The sequence below is a fragment of the Cetorhinus maximus genome, chromosome 24 (assembly GCF_964194155.1).
Source record: "Cetorhinus maximus chromosome 24, sCetMax3.hap1.1, whole genome shotgun sequence".
NCBI lineage: Eukaryota > Metazoa > Chordata > Chondrichthyes > Lamniformes > Cetorhinidae > Cetorhinus > Cetorhinus maximus.
The window spans coordinates 20669638-20684533 of record NC_135902.1 but is presented as its reverse complement, the minus strand read 5'-3'; the positions used below and the strand labels follow the sequence as shown (position 1 = coordinate 20684533).

General features: G+C 48.3%; 1 protein-coding gene across 1 annotated transcript in view; it reads left to right on the top strand.

The window, feature by feature from the left end:
* Nucleotides 1-2015: 2015 nt before the first annotated feature.
* Nucleotides 2016-14896, top strand: part of fads6 (fatty acid desaturase 6) — a 37073-nt gene continuing 24192 nt past the window's right edge. Inside the window, exon 1 of the mRNA XM_078570827.1 lies at nt 2016-2219. Coding sequence (XP_078426953.1) covers nt 2066-2219 — 154 coding nt within the window. The 5' untranslated portion in view covers nt 2016-2065. The remainder of the gene's footprint in view (nt 2220-14896) is intronic.

Sequence of the window (14896 nt, the reverse complement as noted above, 5' to 3'; positions counted from 1 at the left end):
TCCCATGAATGAATAAAAAAAATCAGAGTCAAACGGAAATGTCTGATGAAGTGGAAATTTCAGTTGAAGGTCAGGGGCAAAGTCAGTCCTTGTTGGAGAAAACATTTTTTTTTGAAAAATATACTTTATTAATAAAATATCTGGAAGAACATTACAAAACATTTCAAAATCGCCATCACAAAAAGTACAATCAGATTCAACTTTTACACACGGATCACGAGGTGCTTCAGTACAATCAATGAATATTACAATCATTTCAATATGGTCATTACAGACAGTCAGACAATGGTATTGGAGTTATCAACATCATGTTGCACTCTGAGGTGCTTCAATACAATTATAATATAATTATTATTCAATACATACATTCATCGTGAGCTGTACAGCTCGAGGGGTCTATACCTTTCCCAGTCCCTCAGTGCCCTGTGGCAGAAAGGTCTTAGACAGCGACCCTTCCCCATTGCGCCTTTGCGGCAGCTGCCCCAAGTTTCAGTGCGTCACTCAGCACGTAGTCCTGGACCTTGGAATGTGCCAGTCTGCAACACTCGGTCGGGGACAACTCTTTGCGCAGGAAGACCAACAAGTTTCGGGCAGACCAAAGAGCGTCTTTCACCGAGTTGATGATCCTCCAGCTGCAGTTGATGTTTGTCTCGGTGTGTGTCCCTGGGAACAGCCCGTAGGGCACAGAGTCCTGTGTCACAGAACTGCCCAGGAGGAACCTCGACAGAAATCACTGCATCTCTCTCCAGACCTTCTTTGCAAAGGCACAATCCACAAGGAGGTGAACAACGGTCTCTTCCCCACCACAGCCACCTCGAGGGCAACGTGCAGAGGGGGTGAGACTCCTGGCGTGTTGGAAGGATCTGACGGGGAGGGCCTTTCTCACCACCAGCCAAGCTACGTCTTGGTGCTTGTTGGAAAGTTCTGGCGATGAGGCATTCTGCCAAATGACTTTGACAGTCTGCTCGGGGAATCAGCTGACAGGATCCACCTGAAAACATCTCTTCGGACTCAGGGACCTGATGGATCAAGGCCTTTCCCCAAGTTCTGGAAGTTTGGGTCAAGAAAGGAGGTATCCTCTTAGGAAATAGGAAGCTAGTTGTTAATTTGGATTTGTAAATAAATGAAAAACAAGAAATGTATATAAGTTGTATGGAATTTGAACTTTGTGTAACTTTTTCATTAAGGGGAGAGGAGTATAGAAGCCCTGTTTTGTGGTCATTTGTGCCTGTATGTATATAAGCAACTGAAATAAATCAGCTTCAGTTGGCTATTATTACTCCATGTGTAAGCAGCAGTATTTTTGCCCTGCAAAGATATCACACATATCTATTACATAATCCTTTTCCTTTCTCAGGCATCTGCATATCCCAATGCCACAAACTTACCTGTAAATAAGTGCCAAAGAAATCCTCTCAGGTTACCGTTAACTCTCTGCACACAGTGATCCCCTAGGCGGCTTTTGTGGGCTGTTTATCAGCAAACTGACTGCTTCGCTGTCTAATCAAACACTACTCTCCACCCAGAGACTCACTCTGCTTTCTAACGGACAATCAGCTCAAAGCATAAAACTGCCTCATATTCATGAATAGAAACACAGACAAATTTCAAGAGTGAAGCAGTGAGCGTTCGATTTATCCCCCACGTGAGCAGTATTGTAATCTCACTTCACCAGCACTTTACTCGTGTCTCACGCTGGCTGCAATGGGAAATGGAGAATACCCTCATCCTGCAGGATTAACTCGGCACCAACTCAGGGGCAGAGGCTGCGATGCATTTACTGGGGCAAAATACAGGCAACACTGCTTCACTGAGTGACAGACCTGACTGACACATCCTTTCATTAGTCAAAGTAGAAATATCGCCCTCTCTTTCTCTCCCATTTTTTTCCTCTACACCCTCTTACCCTTCCCCTTCCCTCCCCCTCTCCCTCCCTCCTTCTCTCCCTCCCCCTCTCCCTCTCTCCTTCTCTCCCTCCCCCCCCTCCCCCTCCCTCTCTCCGCCCTCTGCCCCTCCTCCTGTTCTGTTGTGTTACAAAGTTTTGAACTTGCTTTGAGCAGTAAAGATGGAGCTTTCTGGAGAGGAGCTGACTGGGGGGGAGAGCCAGATGCAGGAGCTGGCAGCCCTGGTTCAGAAAACTACCCGTAGCTGCAGCTGGTGGGAGAGGCACGGGGTAGATTGGGCCTGTCTCATACTGGCACTGAGTGTCACCCCTGCAGGTCAGTGACTACAGCCCTCAGAGCCCCTGTGTCTCTGTCTCTCAGCTTCTGTCTCAATATGTGAGAGAGGGAGGGAAGGTGAGGGAGTGCAATGTGTCTTTGTACATGTGTGTGTGTGTGTCTGTGTCTGTGTCTTTGCATATATCTGTGTATATGTGCATGCGTCTGCATGTTTGTGTGTCTGTGTGTATCATTGCATGTGTCTGTGTGTTTGTGTCTCTCTCTGTGCCTTATGTATCTGTGCATGTGCTCTCTTCATGTGTGTCTGTGTAAGTGCCTCCTCTGTGTCTGTTTGTACCTGTATGCACACATCTCTGCATATCTCAGTGTTTCTGTCTGTCTGTACGTGTGTGTGGATGTCTACATGTGTGTTTGTGTGTCTGAGAGCCTCTGTATTTCTATGTGTGTCTCCATGCCTGTGTATCTCTACATGTCTGTATGAGTCTGTGTTTGTTTTTATGGATACATCTCAATGCCTGTGTACGTATTTGCACGTGTTAGTGTGTCTGCGTGTCTTCTTCGTGAGTATGTCTGTATGTTTGTGTATCTGTGACTCCATGTCTGTGTGTAAGTGTGTGTGTATGTCTGTGCATGTCTGTGTATCTATCTGTGTGTGTGTGTGTCTCTGTAGTGTGTTTGTTTGTGCATTTGTCTCTCCATGTGTGTTTATCATCGGGTGTTTGCGTGTATGTGTGTGTGTCTCAGTACGTATGTCTTGATGTGTGTCATGGTGTGTGTGTCTTGATATGTGTGTGTGTATGTTTGTGTGTGTGCGTGCATGCATGCATTTCTTGGTGAGTATCATGTATGTGTCTCTCCATATGTGTGTCTGTGTGCATGTGTGCGCGTCCCGATATGTGTGTCTCTCCATGTGTGTGTCTGTGTCCCTCTGTGTGCATGTGTGTGTGGCTGTGTGTGTCTCTGTCACTCCGCATGTGCGTGTGTGTTTGTGCCTCTCCATGTGTGTGGCTGTGTATGTCTGTGTCTGTGTGTGTGTGTCTGTCTGTGCTTGTGTCTCTCTGTGCATCTGTATTTATGTCCTCTCGTGTGTGTGTCTGTGTGTGTTTGTGTCTCTCCGTGTGTGTGTGTGTGTTTGTGTCCCTCCATGTGTGTGTCGGTGTGTTTGTGTACCTCAATGTGTGTTTGTGTATGTGTGTGTGTCCCTCCGTGTGCATGTCCGTGTCTGTTTGTATCCCTCTATGTGTGTGCATCTGTGTGTGTTTATGTCTCTCCCTGTGTGTGTCGGTGTGTTTGTGTACCTCAATGTGTGTTTGTGTATGTGTGTGTGTCCCTCCGTGTGCATGTCCGTGTCTGTTTGTATCCCTCTATGTGTGTGCATCTGTGTGTGTTTATGTCTCTCCATGTGCATGTCTGTGTGTGTTTGTGTCCCTCCGTGTGTGTGTTTCTGTGTGTGTTTGTGTCTCTCCGCGTGTGTGTCTGTGTGTGTTTGTGTCTCTCCGTGTGTGTCTGTGTGTGTTTGTGTCTCTCCGTGTGTGTCTGTGTGTGTTTGTGTCTCTCCGTGTGTGTGTCTGTGTGTGTTTGTGTCTCTCCGTGTGTGTATCTGTGTCCGTGTCCTTCCATGTGTGTGTCTGTGTGTGTTTGTGTCTCTCCGCGTGTGTGTCTGTGTGTGTTTGTGTCTCTCCGTGTGTGTCTGTGTGTGTTTGTGTCTCTCCGTGTGTGTGTCTGTGTGTGTTTGTGTCCCTCCGTGTGTGTATCTGTGTCCGTGTCCTTCCATGTGTGTGTCTGCGTGTGTATATGGACCTCCGTGTATGTGTCAGCATGTTTGTTTGTGTCCCTCTGTGTGTGTGTCTGCACTTGTGTGTGTGTGTGTGTGTGTGTGCACATATGCATGCATGCATTTCTTGGTGAGTATCATGTGTGTGGCTGTCCACATGTGAGTCTCTATGTGTGTGTCCCGATATGTGTGTTGCTCCATGTGTGTGGCTGTGTGTGTTTGTGTCTCTCCATGTGTGTGTCTGTGTTCCTCTGTGTGTGTCTGTGTGTGGCTGTGTATGTCTGTGTCGCTGCGCATGTGTGTGTGTGTTTGTGTCTCTCCGTGTGTGTGTGTCTGTGTGTATTTGTGTCTCCGTGTGTGTGTGTGTCTGTGTGTGTTTATGTCTCTCCGTGTGTGTGTCTGTGTGTGTTTATGTCTCTCCGTGTGAGTGTCTGTGTTTGTGTCTCTGTGTGTGTGTGTCTGTGTGTGTTTGTGTCTCTCTGTGTGAGTGTCTGTGTTTGTGTCTCTCTGTGTGTGTGTCTGTGTGTGTTTGTGTCTCTCCGTGTGTGTGTGTCTGTGTGTGTGTTTGTGTCTCTCCGTGTGTGTGTGTTTGTGTGTGTTTGTGTCTCTCCGTGCGAGTGTCTGTGTTTGTGTCTCTGTGTGTGTGTGTCTGTGTGTGTTTGTGTCTCTCTGTGTGTGTGTCTGTGTGTGTTTATGTCTCTCCGTGTGTGTGTCTGTGTGTTTGTGTCTCTCCGTGTGTGTGTCTGTGTGTGTTTGTGTCTCTCCGTGTGTGTGTCTGTGTGTTTGTGTCTCTCCGTGTGTGTGTCTGTGTTTGTGTCTCTCCGTGTGTGTGCGTCTGTGTGTGTTTGTGTCTCTCCGTGTGTGTGTCTGTGTGTTTGTGTCTCTCCGTGTGTGTGTCTGCATGTGTTTATGTCTCTTCGTGTGAGTGTCTGTGTTTGTGTCTCTCCGTGTGTGTATCTGTGTGTGTTTGTGTCTCCGTGTGTGTGTGCGTCTGTGTGTGTTTGTGTCTCTCCGTGTGAGTATCTGTGTTTGTGTCTCTGTGTGTGTGTGTCTGTGTGTGTTTGTGTCTCTCCGTGTGTGTGTCTGTGTGTGTTTGTGTCTCTCCGTGTGTGTATGTCTGTGTGTGTGTTTGTGTCTCTCCATGTGTGTATGTCTGTGTGTGTGTTTGTGTCTCTCCGTGTGTGTGTCTGTGTGTGTTTGTGTCTCTCCGTGTGTGTGTCTGTGTTTGTGTGTTTGTGTCTCTCCGTGTGTGTGTGTCTGTGTGTGTGTTTGTGTCTCTCCGTGTGTGTGTGTGTGTCTGTGTGTGTTTGTGTCTCTCCGTGTGTGTGTGTCTGTGTGTGTTTGTGTCTCTCCGTGTGAGTGTCTGTGTTTGTGTGTTTGTGTCTCTCCGTGTGTGTGTGTCTGTGTGTGTGTTTGTGTCTCTCCGTGTGTGTGTGTGTGTCTGTGTGTGTTTGTGTCTCTCCGTGTGTGTGTGTCTGTGTGTGTTTGTGTCTCTCCGTGTGTGTGTGTCTGTGTGTGTTTGTGTCTCTCCGTGTGTGTGTTTGTGTCTCTCCGTGTGTGTGTGTCTGTGTGTGTTTGTGTCTCTCCGTGTGTGTGTGTCTGTGTGTGTTTGTGTCTCTCCGTGTGTGTGTGTCTGTGTGTGTTTGTGTCTCTCCGTGTGTGTGTTTGTGTCTCTCCGTGTGTGTGTGTCTGTGTGTGTTTGTGTCTCTCCGTGTGTCTGTGTGTGTTTGTGTCTCTCCGTGTGTGTGTGTGTCTGTGTGTACAGTGATTGGATAGGGATGATTTACTCTGCCCTCATAGTTTAAAGCTGCCCAACTCTAATACAGGAAGACCGGACCTAGAGGGGAATGTCAAAGGGAGACTTACACTCTCTTAAATCGCAGTGTTTGGGGACGGGCTGTGTCATTGCAAAATCAGATCAGAGGAGGATTTTATTGAAGTTATGAGTGCAGTAACACTGAGGACGGACAGTCCAAGCTACAAGGTCAATGAGTAAATTGCAGAGCAATTTGGAACTTTGTTGCGGAACAACAAATGATGCAAAGATTCCCATAGTTAATTAAATTAGTAACAAAACATTTCCTTTAGCTCCTGATCACAACTGAACAACCCAGGCACTGTGAGGGTTCTAGTGTGAGGGGTCGGGTGTGAAGTGTGAGGGTCGGGTATGAAGTTTGAGGGTCGGGTATGAAGTTTGAGGGTCGGGTGTGAAGTTTGAGGGTCGGGTGTGAAGTGTGAGGGGTCGGGTGTGAAGTGTGATGGGTCGGGTGTGAAGTGTGATGGGTCGGGTGTGAAGTGTGATGGGTCGGGTGTGAAGTGTGAGGGATCGGGTGTGAAGTGTGAGGGGTCGGGTGTGAAGTGTGAGGGGTCGGGTGTGAAGTGTGAGGGGTCGGGTGTGAAGTGTGAGGGGTCGGGTGTGAAGTGTGAGGGGTCGGGTGTGAAGTGTGAGGGGTCGGGTGCTTTTAGTGCTTCTGTGCGTAGCTGGGGAGAAATCAGCCTGGATTCCTACTCCAGTCAGTATCCAGCAAGAAACTGGAGCAGGGTTGGCCCATCGTGAAGCCTGTGTGGTTGAATAGCTGGGCTCACAGGTTGAGACAATCAATTGGGGAGCTGTAGGAACAAACCCCTCAACTCCAGCAGAATGAGGGACGGGGTGGGGGTGTGTGGTTGGGGCTGTGGGGGAGAGGGCAGGGAGGGGGAGGTGAGCCTCTGACTAGGTGATATTGGTGTGAAATCTGTAACCAGTGACAGTAATTCCCGGTGAATATCTGTCAGCTCGGCCTAGAGCCTAATCGAGACGGGTCACCAACTTCCATTTATAAAATAACATTAACCAAGTTGGAGGAAGGTGGCGTTCTGATAATATCACTGGACTAGTAATCCACACCCGACCCCTCACACTTCACACCCGACCCCTCACACTTCACACCCGACCCCTCACACTTCACACCCGACCCCTCACACTTCACACCCGACCCCTCACACTTCACACCCGACTAGTAATCCAGTGAGATCCAGGCTATTGCTCTGGGGCCATGGGTTCAAATCCCACCATGGCAGCTAGTGGAATTTAAATTCAATTAATAAATCTGGAATATAAAGCTCGCCTCACTAATGGTGACCATAAAACCCATTGTCGTAAAAACCCATCTGGTTCACCCATGTCCTTTAGGGAAGAAAATCTGCCATGGTTACCCGGCCTGTCCTACATGTGACTCCAGACCCACAGCAATGTGGCTGGCTCTTAATTGCCCTCTGAAATGCCCTAGCAAGCCACTCAGTTCAAGGGCAATCAGGGCTGGGCAACAAATGCTGACCTGGGTAGCGATGCCCACATCCCACGAAAGAATAAAGGTAAAAAAGGTTAGGAGGGATGGGGGCTAATTGCTTGACTGTAAAGATAAGCTTTAAGGAAGGAGCAGAAGGCGATAAAGAAATGTGGAGATTTAAGGAGGAATTCCAGTCTTCCAGCCTGTGTTGCTGAAAGCATAGCCACCAATGGTAGGATGACAGTGGAGGTTTCACAAGGGGCTTGTGTTGGAGGAGCGCAGAGATCTCGGAGGTTGTTACAGAAATAGAGAGGGGTGAAGCCATGGAGGGATTTGAAAACAGGCATTTGAATCGTTTGTGGACAAGGAGCCAACGTGTATCAGTACAGGCACAGGTGATGGGCGAACAGAACTTGGTGTGAGTTAAGATTTGGGCAGCAGAGTTTTAGATGAGCTGAGGTTTACTGAGTGTGGAAGGTCGGAGGCTGATTGGGGGGGTGCACTGGAATAGCCGAATCGAGGGGCAACAAGCTCATGGAGGAGGGTTTCAGCAGCAGATGAGCTGAGACAGGGGTGAAGTCAGGCAATGTTATAGAGGTAGAAATGTTGTCTTAGTGATGGGGTGAATTGGAGGCTCGTCTTAGGGTCAAGTATGGCACCAAGGTTGTGAAAAGATTGGTTCAGTTTCAGACAGTTTCCAGAGAGAGGGATGGAGTCAGTAGCTAGGGAATGGAGTTTGGAGGGGGAACTGAAAACAACGGCTTCAATCTTCCCAATAATTAAACTGGAGGAAATTTCTGCTCACCCAGTACCAGATGTTGGTCTGATCATTTAGAGACAGTGGAGGGGTTGAGAGAGGTGGTGGTGAGGCAGAGCTGGTTGTTGTCAGTGTATTTGTGATAACTAACGCCGTGATTGTGGATGAGTTGTCGACGGGCAGAATGTAGATGAGAAATAGGAGTTAGGTCAAGGATAGATCCTTGGGGAGCACCAGTGGAAACCCTCTGGGAGCAGGAAGTGAAGCTATTGTGAGTGATTGTCTGATTATGATTAGAATGGAGCCAGGTGAGAATTCCCATCCAGCTGGATGGCAGGGGAGAGGCATCAGAGGAGGATGATGTGGTCAAGGCCATTAACTGCCTGGATTTTACAGGACTGTCCTGTAGCTGAGGCGATTGTTCTGTGTCCCGGGTTGTATGTTGCTGGGACACTGCTTCTTCCGTATTTCAGCCCGTTAAATTTTGCATCTGCGCAGTCCTCATCCGCATGTTTGCATTGCTCCTGCTGCCTGGTCTGACAGGTCCACCAGTACTCTCCCCCTACCCAACTCGCCCAACTCCTGCCGGCTCATAGCTTTTTTCCCTGAAGTTGTTCACCCTGGATGTGGCCAACCATGTCAAAGGCTGCTGATAGGGTGAGGAGGACTAGGAGGGAAAGTTTACCTTTGTCACAGACACACAGGATTTCATCGATGAATTTTATCAGGGCTGCTTCAGTGCCGTGGAACTGATGATGAGAAGCCACTCAGCCCTGAGGCTGAGATAGGAAACCAGTTGGAATATGACAGTGAGAAAATTGTCATGATACTTGAGAGTACGGTAAGGAAAGAAGATTTTAAGTGAGAGGTGAGGGAGGCGGAACAAGACGAAAAGCTCAAAGGAGGAGAAGGTGCTCGAGGAGTGAGGGAGTTAAAAGAGCGAGGTGTGATTGAATGTTGAGAACCACACCACCACCACGGTGGCCTTGGTGGAAGAGATGGTGGAAGGTGTAGGCAGGTGGGAGACTGCATTCAGGGGGAAGGCATCATCTGCCCACAGCTAGATTTCTGTCAAGGTCATGATGCTGACAGAGAGAGAAGTCAGAACAGAGGGGTCACAGAGGGAGAGGCTGGGATCAGAGGGTCTCAGAGGGAGAGGCTGGGAGTAGAGAGTCACAGAGGGAGAGACTGGGAGTAGAGGGTCACAGAAGGAGAGGCTGGGAGTAGAGGGGTCTCAGAGGGAGAGACTGGGAGCAGAGGGTCACAGAAGGAGAGACTGGGAGCAGAGGGTCACAGAGGGAAAGACTGGGAGCAGAGGGTCACAGAGGGAGAGACTGGGAGCAGAGGGTCACAGAGGGAGAGACTGGGAGCAGAGGGTCACAGAGGGAGAGACTGGGAGCAGAGGGTCACAGAGGGAGAGACTGGGAGCAGAGGGTCACAGTGGGAGAGGCTGGGAGTAGAGAGTCACAGAAGGAGAGGCTGGGAGTAGAGGGGTCTCAGAAGGAGAGACTGGGAGTGGAGGGGTCTCAGACGGAGAGGTGTAGGGGGGTGTAGAGGGTCAAAGAGGGAGAGGCCAGGAGTAGGGGGTCACAGGGAGAGAGGCCAGAAGTAGAGGGTCACAGAGGGAGAGGCCAGGAGTAGGGGGTCTCAGAGGGAGAGGCCAGGAGTAGAGGGTCACAGGGAGAGAGGCCGGAAGTAGAGGGTCACAGAGGGAGAGGCCAGGAGTAGGGGGAGAGGCCAGTAGTAGAGGGTCACAGAGGGAGAGGCCAGGAGTAGAGGGTCACAGAGGGAGAGCCGGGAGTAGAGGGTCTCTGGGAGAGACCAGGAGTAGGGGAAACACGGAGGGAGAGACCGGGAATAGGGGAAACACAGAGGGAGAGACCGGAAGTAGGGGAAACACAGAGGGAGAGACCGGGAGTAGAGGGTCACAGGGAGAGACCGGGAGTAGGGGAAACACAGAGGGGGAGACCGGGAGACCGGGAGTAGAGGGTCACAGGGAGAGACCAGGAATAGGGGAAACACAGAGGGAGCAAGCAGGAGCGGGGAGTGGAAGAGTCACAGTGCAAGAGACCTGGAGCGGAGGGGTCACAGAGGGTGGTCTGGCTCTTTGAGGCTATGTGAATGACACAGAAGAAAGAAAACCATCCTGTTGATGTCACTGCTGAAGGAGGTGGGTGAGGTAAATCTACAGGTTGGTTAATTCCTCTTATCTCCTGTTACATGGGGTCACCACAGCACTAATTGATTAGCTTCATTAAGCAGCCATCATTTTTGGATTTGATGGGTGGTTTTATAGTCAGCTGCACTTCCTACCACTAACCACCACCCTCCATTTATCTAGGCTGGGAATAGGCACTGATACACACTGGTTTGCCTGTAGGGTCCCTCTATAGCTGGCAAGTCCTGGAATGGGACTTGAACACAGGGCTTCCAGTTTAGAGACAGGAAATTTACTCACTGAGCCACCCCAACTTAGGGCAAAATTGTAGGTAAAAAATATATATATCACTATAAAGTAAGCTAGATCAAATATTTGGCATAAAATCTAAAAGTAGCCAATTTGATAAAACATGTACGCTTTAACTGATATTTTTACATTGTTATATCATTTATAATATAATTATGATCAATATTTAATCAATTAATCAGATCTAGGGGGATAAAGTTAAAATTAAGTAAGGAGGATCAGCAACATCAAAGGGTTCCTAATGTGTCATTAGATTAAAATCTGAGATTCATGGATAATAAGAGTTAAGTAAAACATTTAAGTTAACCTTTCTATAAAATAAAGTGATGTCAACATGAGGGGAGGAGCTGATTGGTGAGTAGCTGGCATGTGTTATTTAAATCTTAAGCTTATTTTTTTTTTCATTGTTGGGATGTGGGCGTTGCTGGCTAGGACAGCATTTATTGCCCATCCCTAATTGCCCTTGAGAAAGTGGTGGTGAGCTGCCTTCTTGAACCACTGCAGTCCATGTGGTGTAGGTACATCCACAGTGCTGTTAGGGAGGGAATTCCAAGATTTTGACCCAGTGACAGTGAAGGAACTGTGATATATTTCCAAGTCAGGATGGTGAGTGGCTTGGAGGGGAACTTCCAGGTGTTCCCATCTATCTGCTGCCCTTGTCCTTCTAGATGGTAGTAGTGGTAGGTTTGGAAGGTGCTGTCTAAGGAGCCTTGGTGAATTCCTACAGTGCATCTTGTAGATGGTGCACACTGCTGCTACTGTGCGTTGGTGGTGGAGGGAGTGAATGTTTGTGGATGTGGTGCTAATCAAGCGGACTGCTTTGTCCTGGATGGTGTCAAGCTTCTTGAGTGCAGTTGGAGCTGCACTCATCCAGGCAAGTAGAGTATTCCATCACACTCCTGACCTGTGTCTTGTAGACGGTGGACAGGCTTTGTGGAGTCAGGAAGTGAGTTACTCACTGCAGGATTCCTAGCCTCTGACCTGCTCTTGTAACCACAGTATTTATATGGCTAGTCCAGTTCATTTCCTGGTCAATGGTAACCCCAGGATGTTGATAGTGGGGGATTCAGTGATGGTAATGCCATTGAACATCAAGGGGCAATGGTTAGATTCTCTCTTGTTGGAGATGGTCATTGCCAGACACTTGTGTAGTGCGAATATTACTTACCACTTATCAGCCCAAGCCTGGATATTGTCCAGGTCTTGCTGCATTTGGACATGGACTGCTTCAGTATCTGAGGAGTCGCGAATGGTGCTGAACATTGTGCAATTATCAGCGAACATCCCCACTTCTGACCGTATGATGGAAGGAAGGTTATTGATGAAGCAGCTGAAGATGGTTGGGCTGAGGACACTATCCTCAGGAACTTCTGCATGTCTCATAAATAGAGGCATGGCAGGGCACTTCAGTTTCCATGGAATGCACATCCTGTTCCATGTGGGAACACCAGGGCACTTTTTGTGTCTTGGACAACAACGTGTGCAGGAAGTGCTGCCAAATGGAGGAGCTGCAGCTCTGGGTTTTCGAGCTCAAGCAGCAGAAGGCATCACTGTGCTGCACCCAGGAGGCTGAGAGGTACATGGATAGTACATTTCTGTATGTGGTCGCCCTGCTGCTTAAGAGTATGCAGGCAGAGAGGGAATGAGTGACCACCAGGCAATAAAGGAAGACCAGGAGTTCCCTGAGTGCATTGCTTCCTCCAGTCGGCATTCAGTTCTGGTACTGGTGAGGACAATAGTTCTCACGGGGAGTGCAGCCAGGGACAAGTCCTGTGGGTGACTCAGCTGCACAGGGGCCGGGGTGAAGATTGGAAAAGGATTAGTGATCGAGGATTTAGTAGAGAAGCAGACTGGCATTTCAGCAGTAACAGACATGAATCTAAGATGGTACGTTGCCTCCCTGGGTGCCAGGGTTAAGGATATCACTGAAATGCTGCAGAGCACCCTGACAGGGAAGGTGAACAGCCAGCTGTCGTGGTCCACACAGGTACCAATGCCATAGGTAAGAAAGAGGGGTGAGCTCCTGCAAGCATATTTTAGGGAGTTAAGAAGGAAATGTATAAACAAGACCTAAAGTAGTCATCTTCCAGCAGGATTTTCCGCACCCACCCGCCACCGCTGGGATCTTCCGGTCCCGCTGCAAGTCACTTCTGGCTGGGGTAGCACCTCGCCTGGGGCAGGCCTCACCCACAACGGGGCCGGAAAATCCCGGCCTTCGGATTACCCCCCAGTGCCACGCACTAATGAGTATAGAAACAGAGGTTAGAGCAGATGAACGTGTGGCTGGAGAGATGGTGCAGGAGAGAGGGCTTCAGATTCCTGGGACATTGGGATCGGTTCTGGGGGAGGTGGGACTGTACGGTCTGGAAAAGCTGTGTCTTAACAGAGCCAGGACAAATGCCCTAACCAGGCAGTTTGCTAGTGCTGTGAGAGGGGGTTTAAACCAATTTGGGAGTGGGATGGAAACTAGGATGGAACACTAGAAAGGAGAAACAAGCTTCACAAGGGATTGGGAGGGAAGTATATCACCAGGGTAAGAAATAATAAGGTAATATGTGACGTCAGTATACAAGGGAGTACAATAAGGTTAACAACTCATTAATGTAAACACATGAAGCAATGTAAATAAAGTTGGTGAGTTGGAGCTGCAGATAATCACATGGGGATATGATGATGTGGTAATAATAGAGAACTGGCTCAAAAAGAGCAGAACTGGGTTCTAAACATTCCTGGATGCAAGGTGTTCGGGAAAAATAGGGAAGGAAAGAAAGGAGGAGGGGTGGCAGTATTGATCACAATGCTAAAGGGAGAGGATGTCCTAGAGTGGTCAAGGATAGCATCTATTTGGTTAGATCTAAAAAACAGTAGAGGTACCATTACACTACTGGATGTATTCTATGGGCCACCGAATTAGGGAAAGGCAGCATGGATTTGTTAAAAACAAATTGTGCTTAACTAACTTGATTGAGTTTTTTTGAAGAGATAGCAGAGAGGGTAATAGAGGTCACAGGGTCTGGGTTTGAGTCCCACCCCAGGATGTGATGGCCCCAGAAGGTGCATGAGTGATGTGGTCAAGCAGGTTAAATATCCACATGTATATCTTTCTAATGTGCCTTTGGCAGGCAGTAAGAATGGGACCATCTCCTGGTGAGCTAGAACCTGCAGAAGGCAATGGCAAGCCACTCAGCACCTTGCCAAGTATAACCATGGACCAACACATAGAAGTCCATGGTTGCCAATGCCCTCTTAGGGCATGACACCTGAAGAGAGAGGGTAGATGAGGGTAATGTGATTGATGTAGTGTATATGGCCTTCCAAAAGAGGCTTGATAAAGTGCCACAAATAGGCTTGTCAGCAAAGTTGAAGCCTGTGGAGTAAAAGGGACAGTGGTAGCATAGATATGAAGTTGGCTGGAGGAAGGTATATAGTGGGGTTCCCCACGTTATTCCGACCTCTGCTTTTCTTGATCTATCTTAATAGCCTAGACTTGTGTGTGCAGGGCACAATTCCAAAACTTGCAGATGACACAAACTTGGAAGTGTTTTGAAATGTGAGGAGGATGATGATAGACTTCAAAAGGACATAGACAGGCTGGTGGAATGGGCAGACATGTGGCAGATGAAATTTAACAGAGATGAATGAAAGTGAAACCTTTTAAGAAGACCCTATCTGACCTGCTTTAGACCGATGTCTTGAGGCTTGCAGTAAAATTGGATTTCGGAATCCATCAAATCGCAATTGTTTCGCTAAATTCCTCCTGTCTGTGATATAGGGGTTTGGATTTCAGCTCAGATGAGTCCATTCAGCTACTCGAAACTGTATCACTGTTTGCTCCACAGTGAAGGCCTCTATTGCTACCTGGTTTCCCTGTTCTTTCTCCTCTAGTCTTTAATGATTTATTTAGTTGCTGTGTCTCACTGCAGCAATGGATTCCATTTTCTAAAGTCCTTTCGTGTGAAAAATTCCTTCTGTTCTCCTCATTTGTTGCTGGGACTAAACTTAAATCTAATATTAAGCAAGCTTCAGGCTCAGTGAGTTGCATCCTCTCCTCTGTGTCAACAAGTTGTGGGTACAAGTCGCACTCCAGAGACTTGAGGCCATAATCCAGGCTGTCACTCCAGTGCAGTACTGAGAGAGTGCTGTGCTGTCAGCGGTATCATTTTTTGGATGAGATGTTAAACGGAGGTCTCTCCTGCTCTTTCAGATGGGCATAAACGATCTCGTCTCACTATTTGAAGAAAAGCAGCAGAGGCCCTGTATCCTGGCCAATATTTGCCCTTCAAACGACATCGTTAACACAGATTATCTTCTTCTTATCTCATTGTTAGTGGGATCTTGCCATGCGCAATGGGCTGCCACGTTTCCTACAATACAACAACGATTACAGTTCAAAAGGTCTTCATTAGCTGTAAAGTGCTTTGGGATGTCCTGAGGTGAAAGCTGCTATAG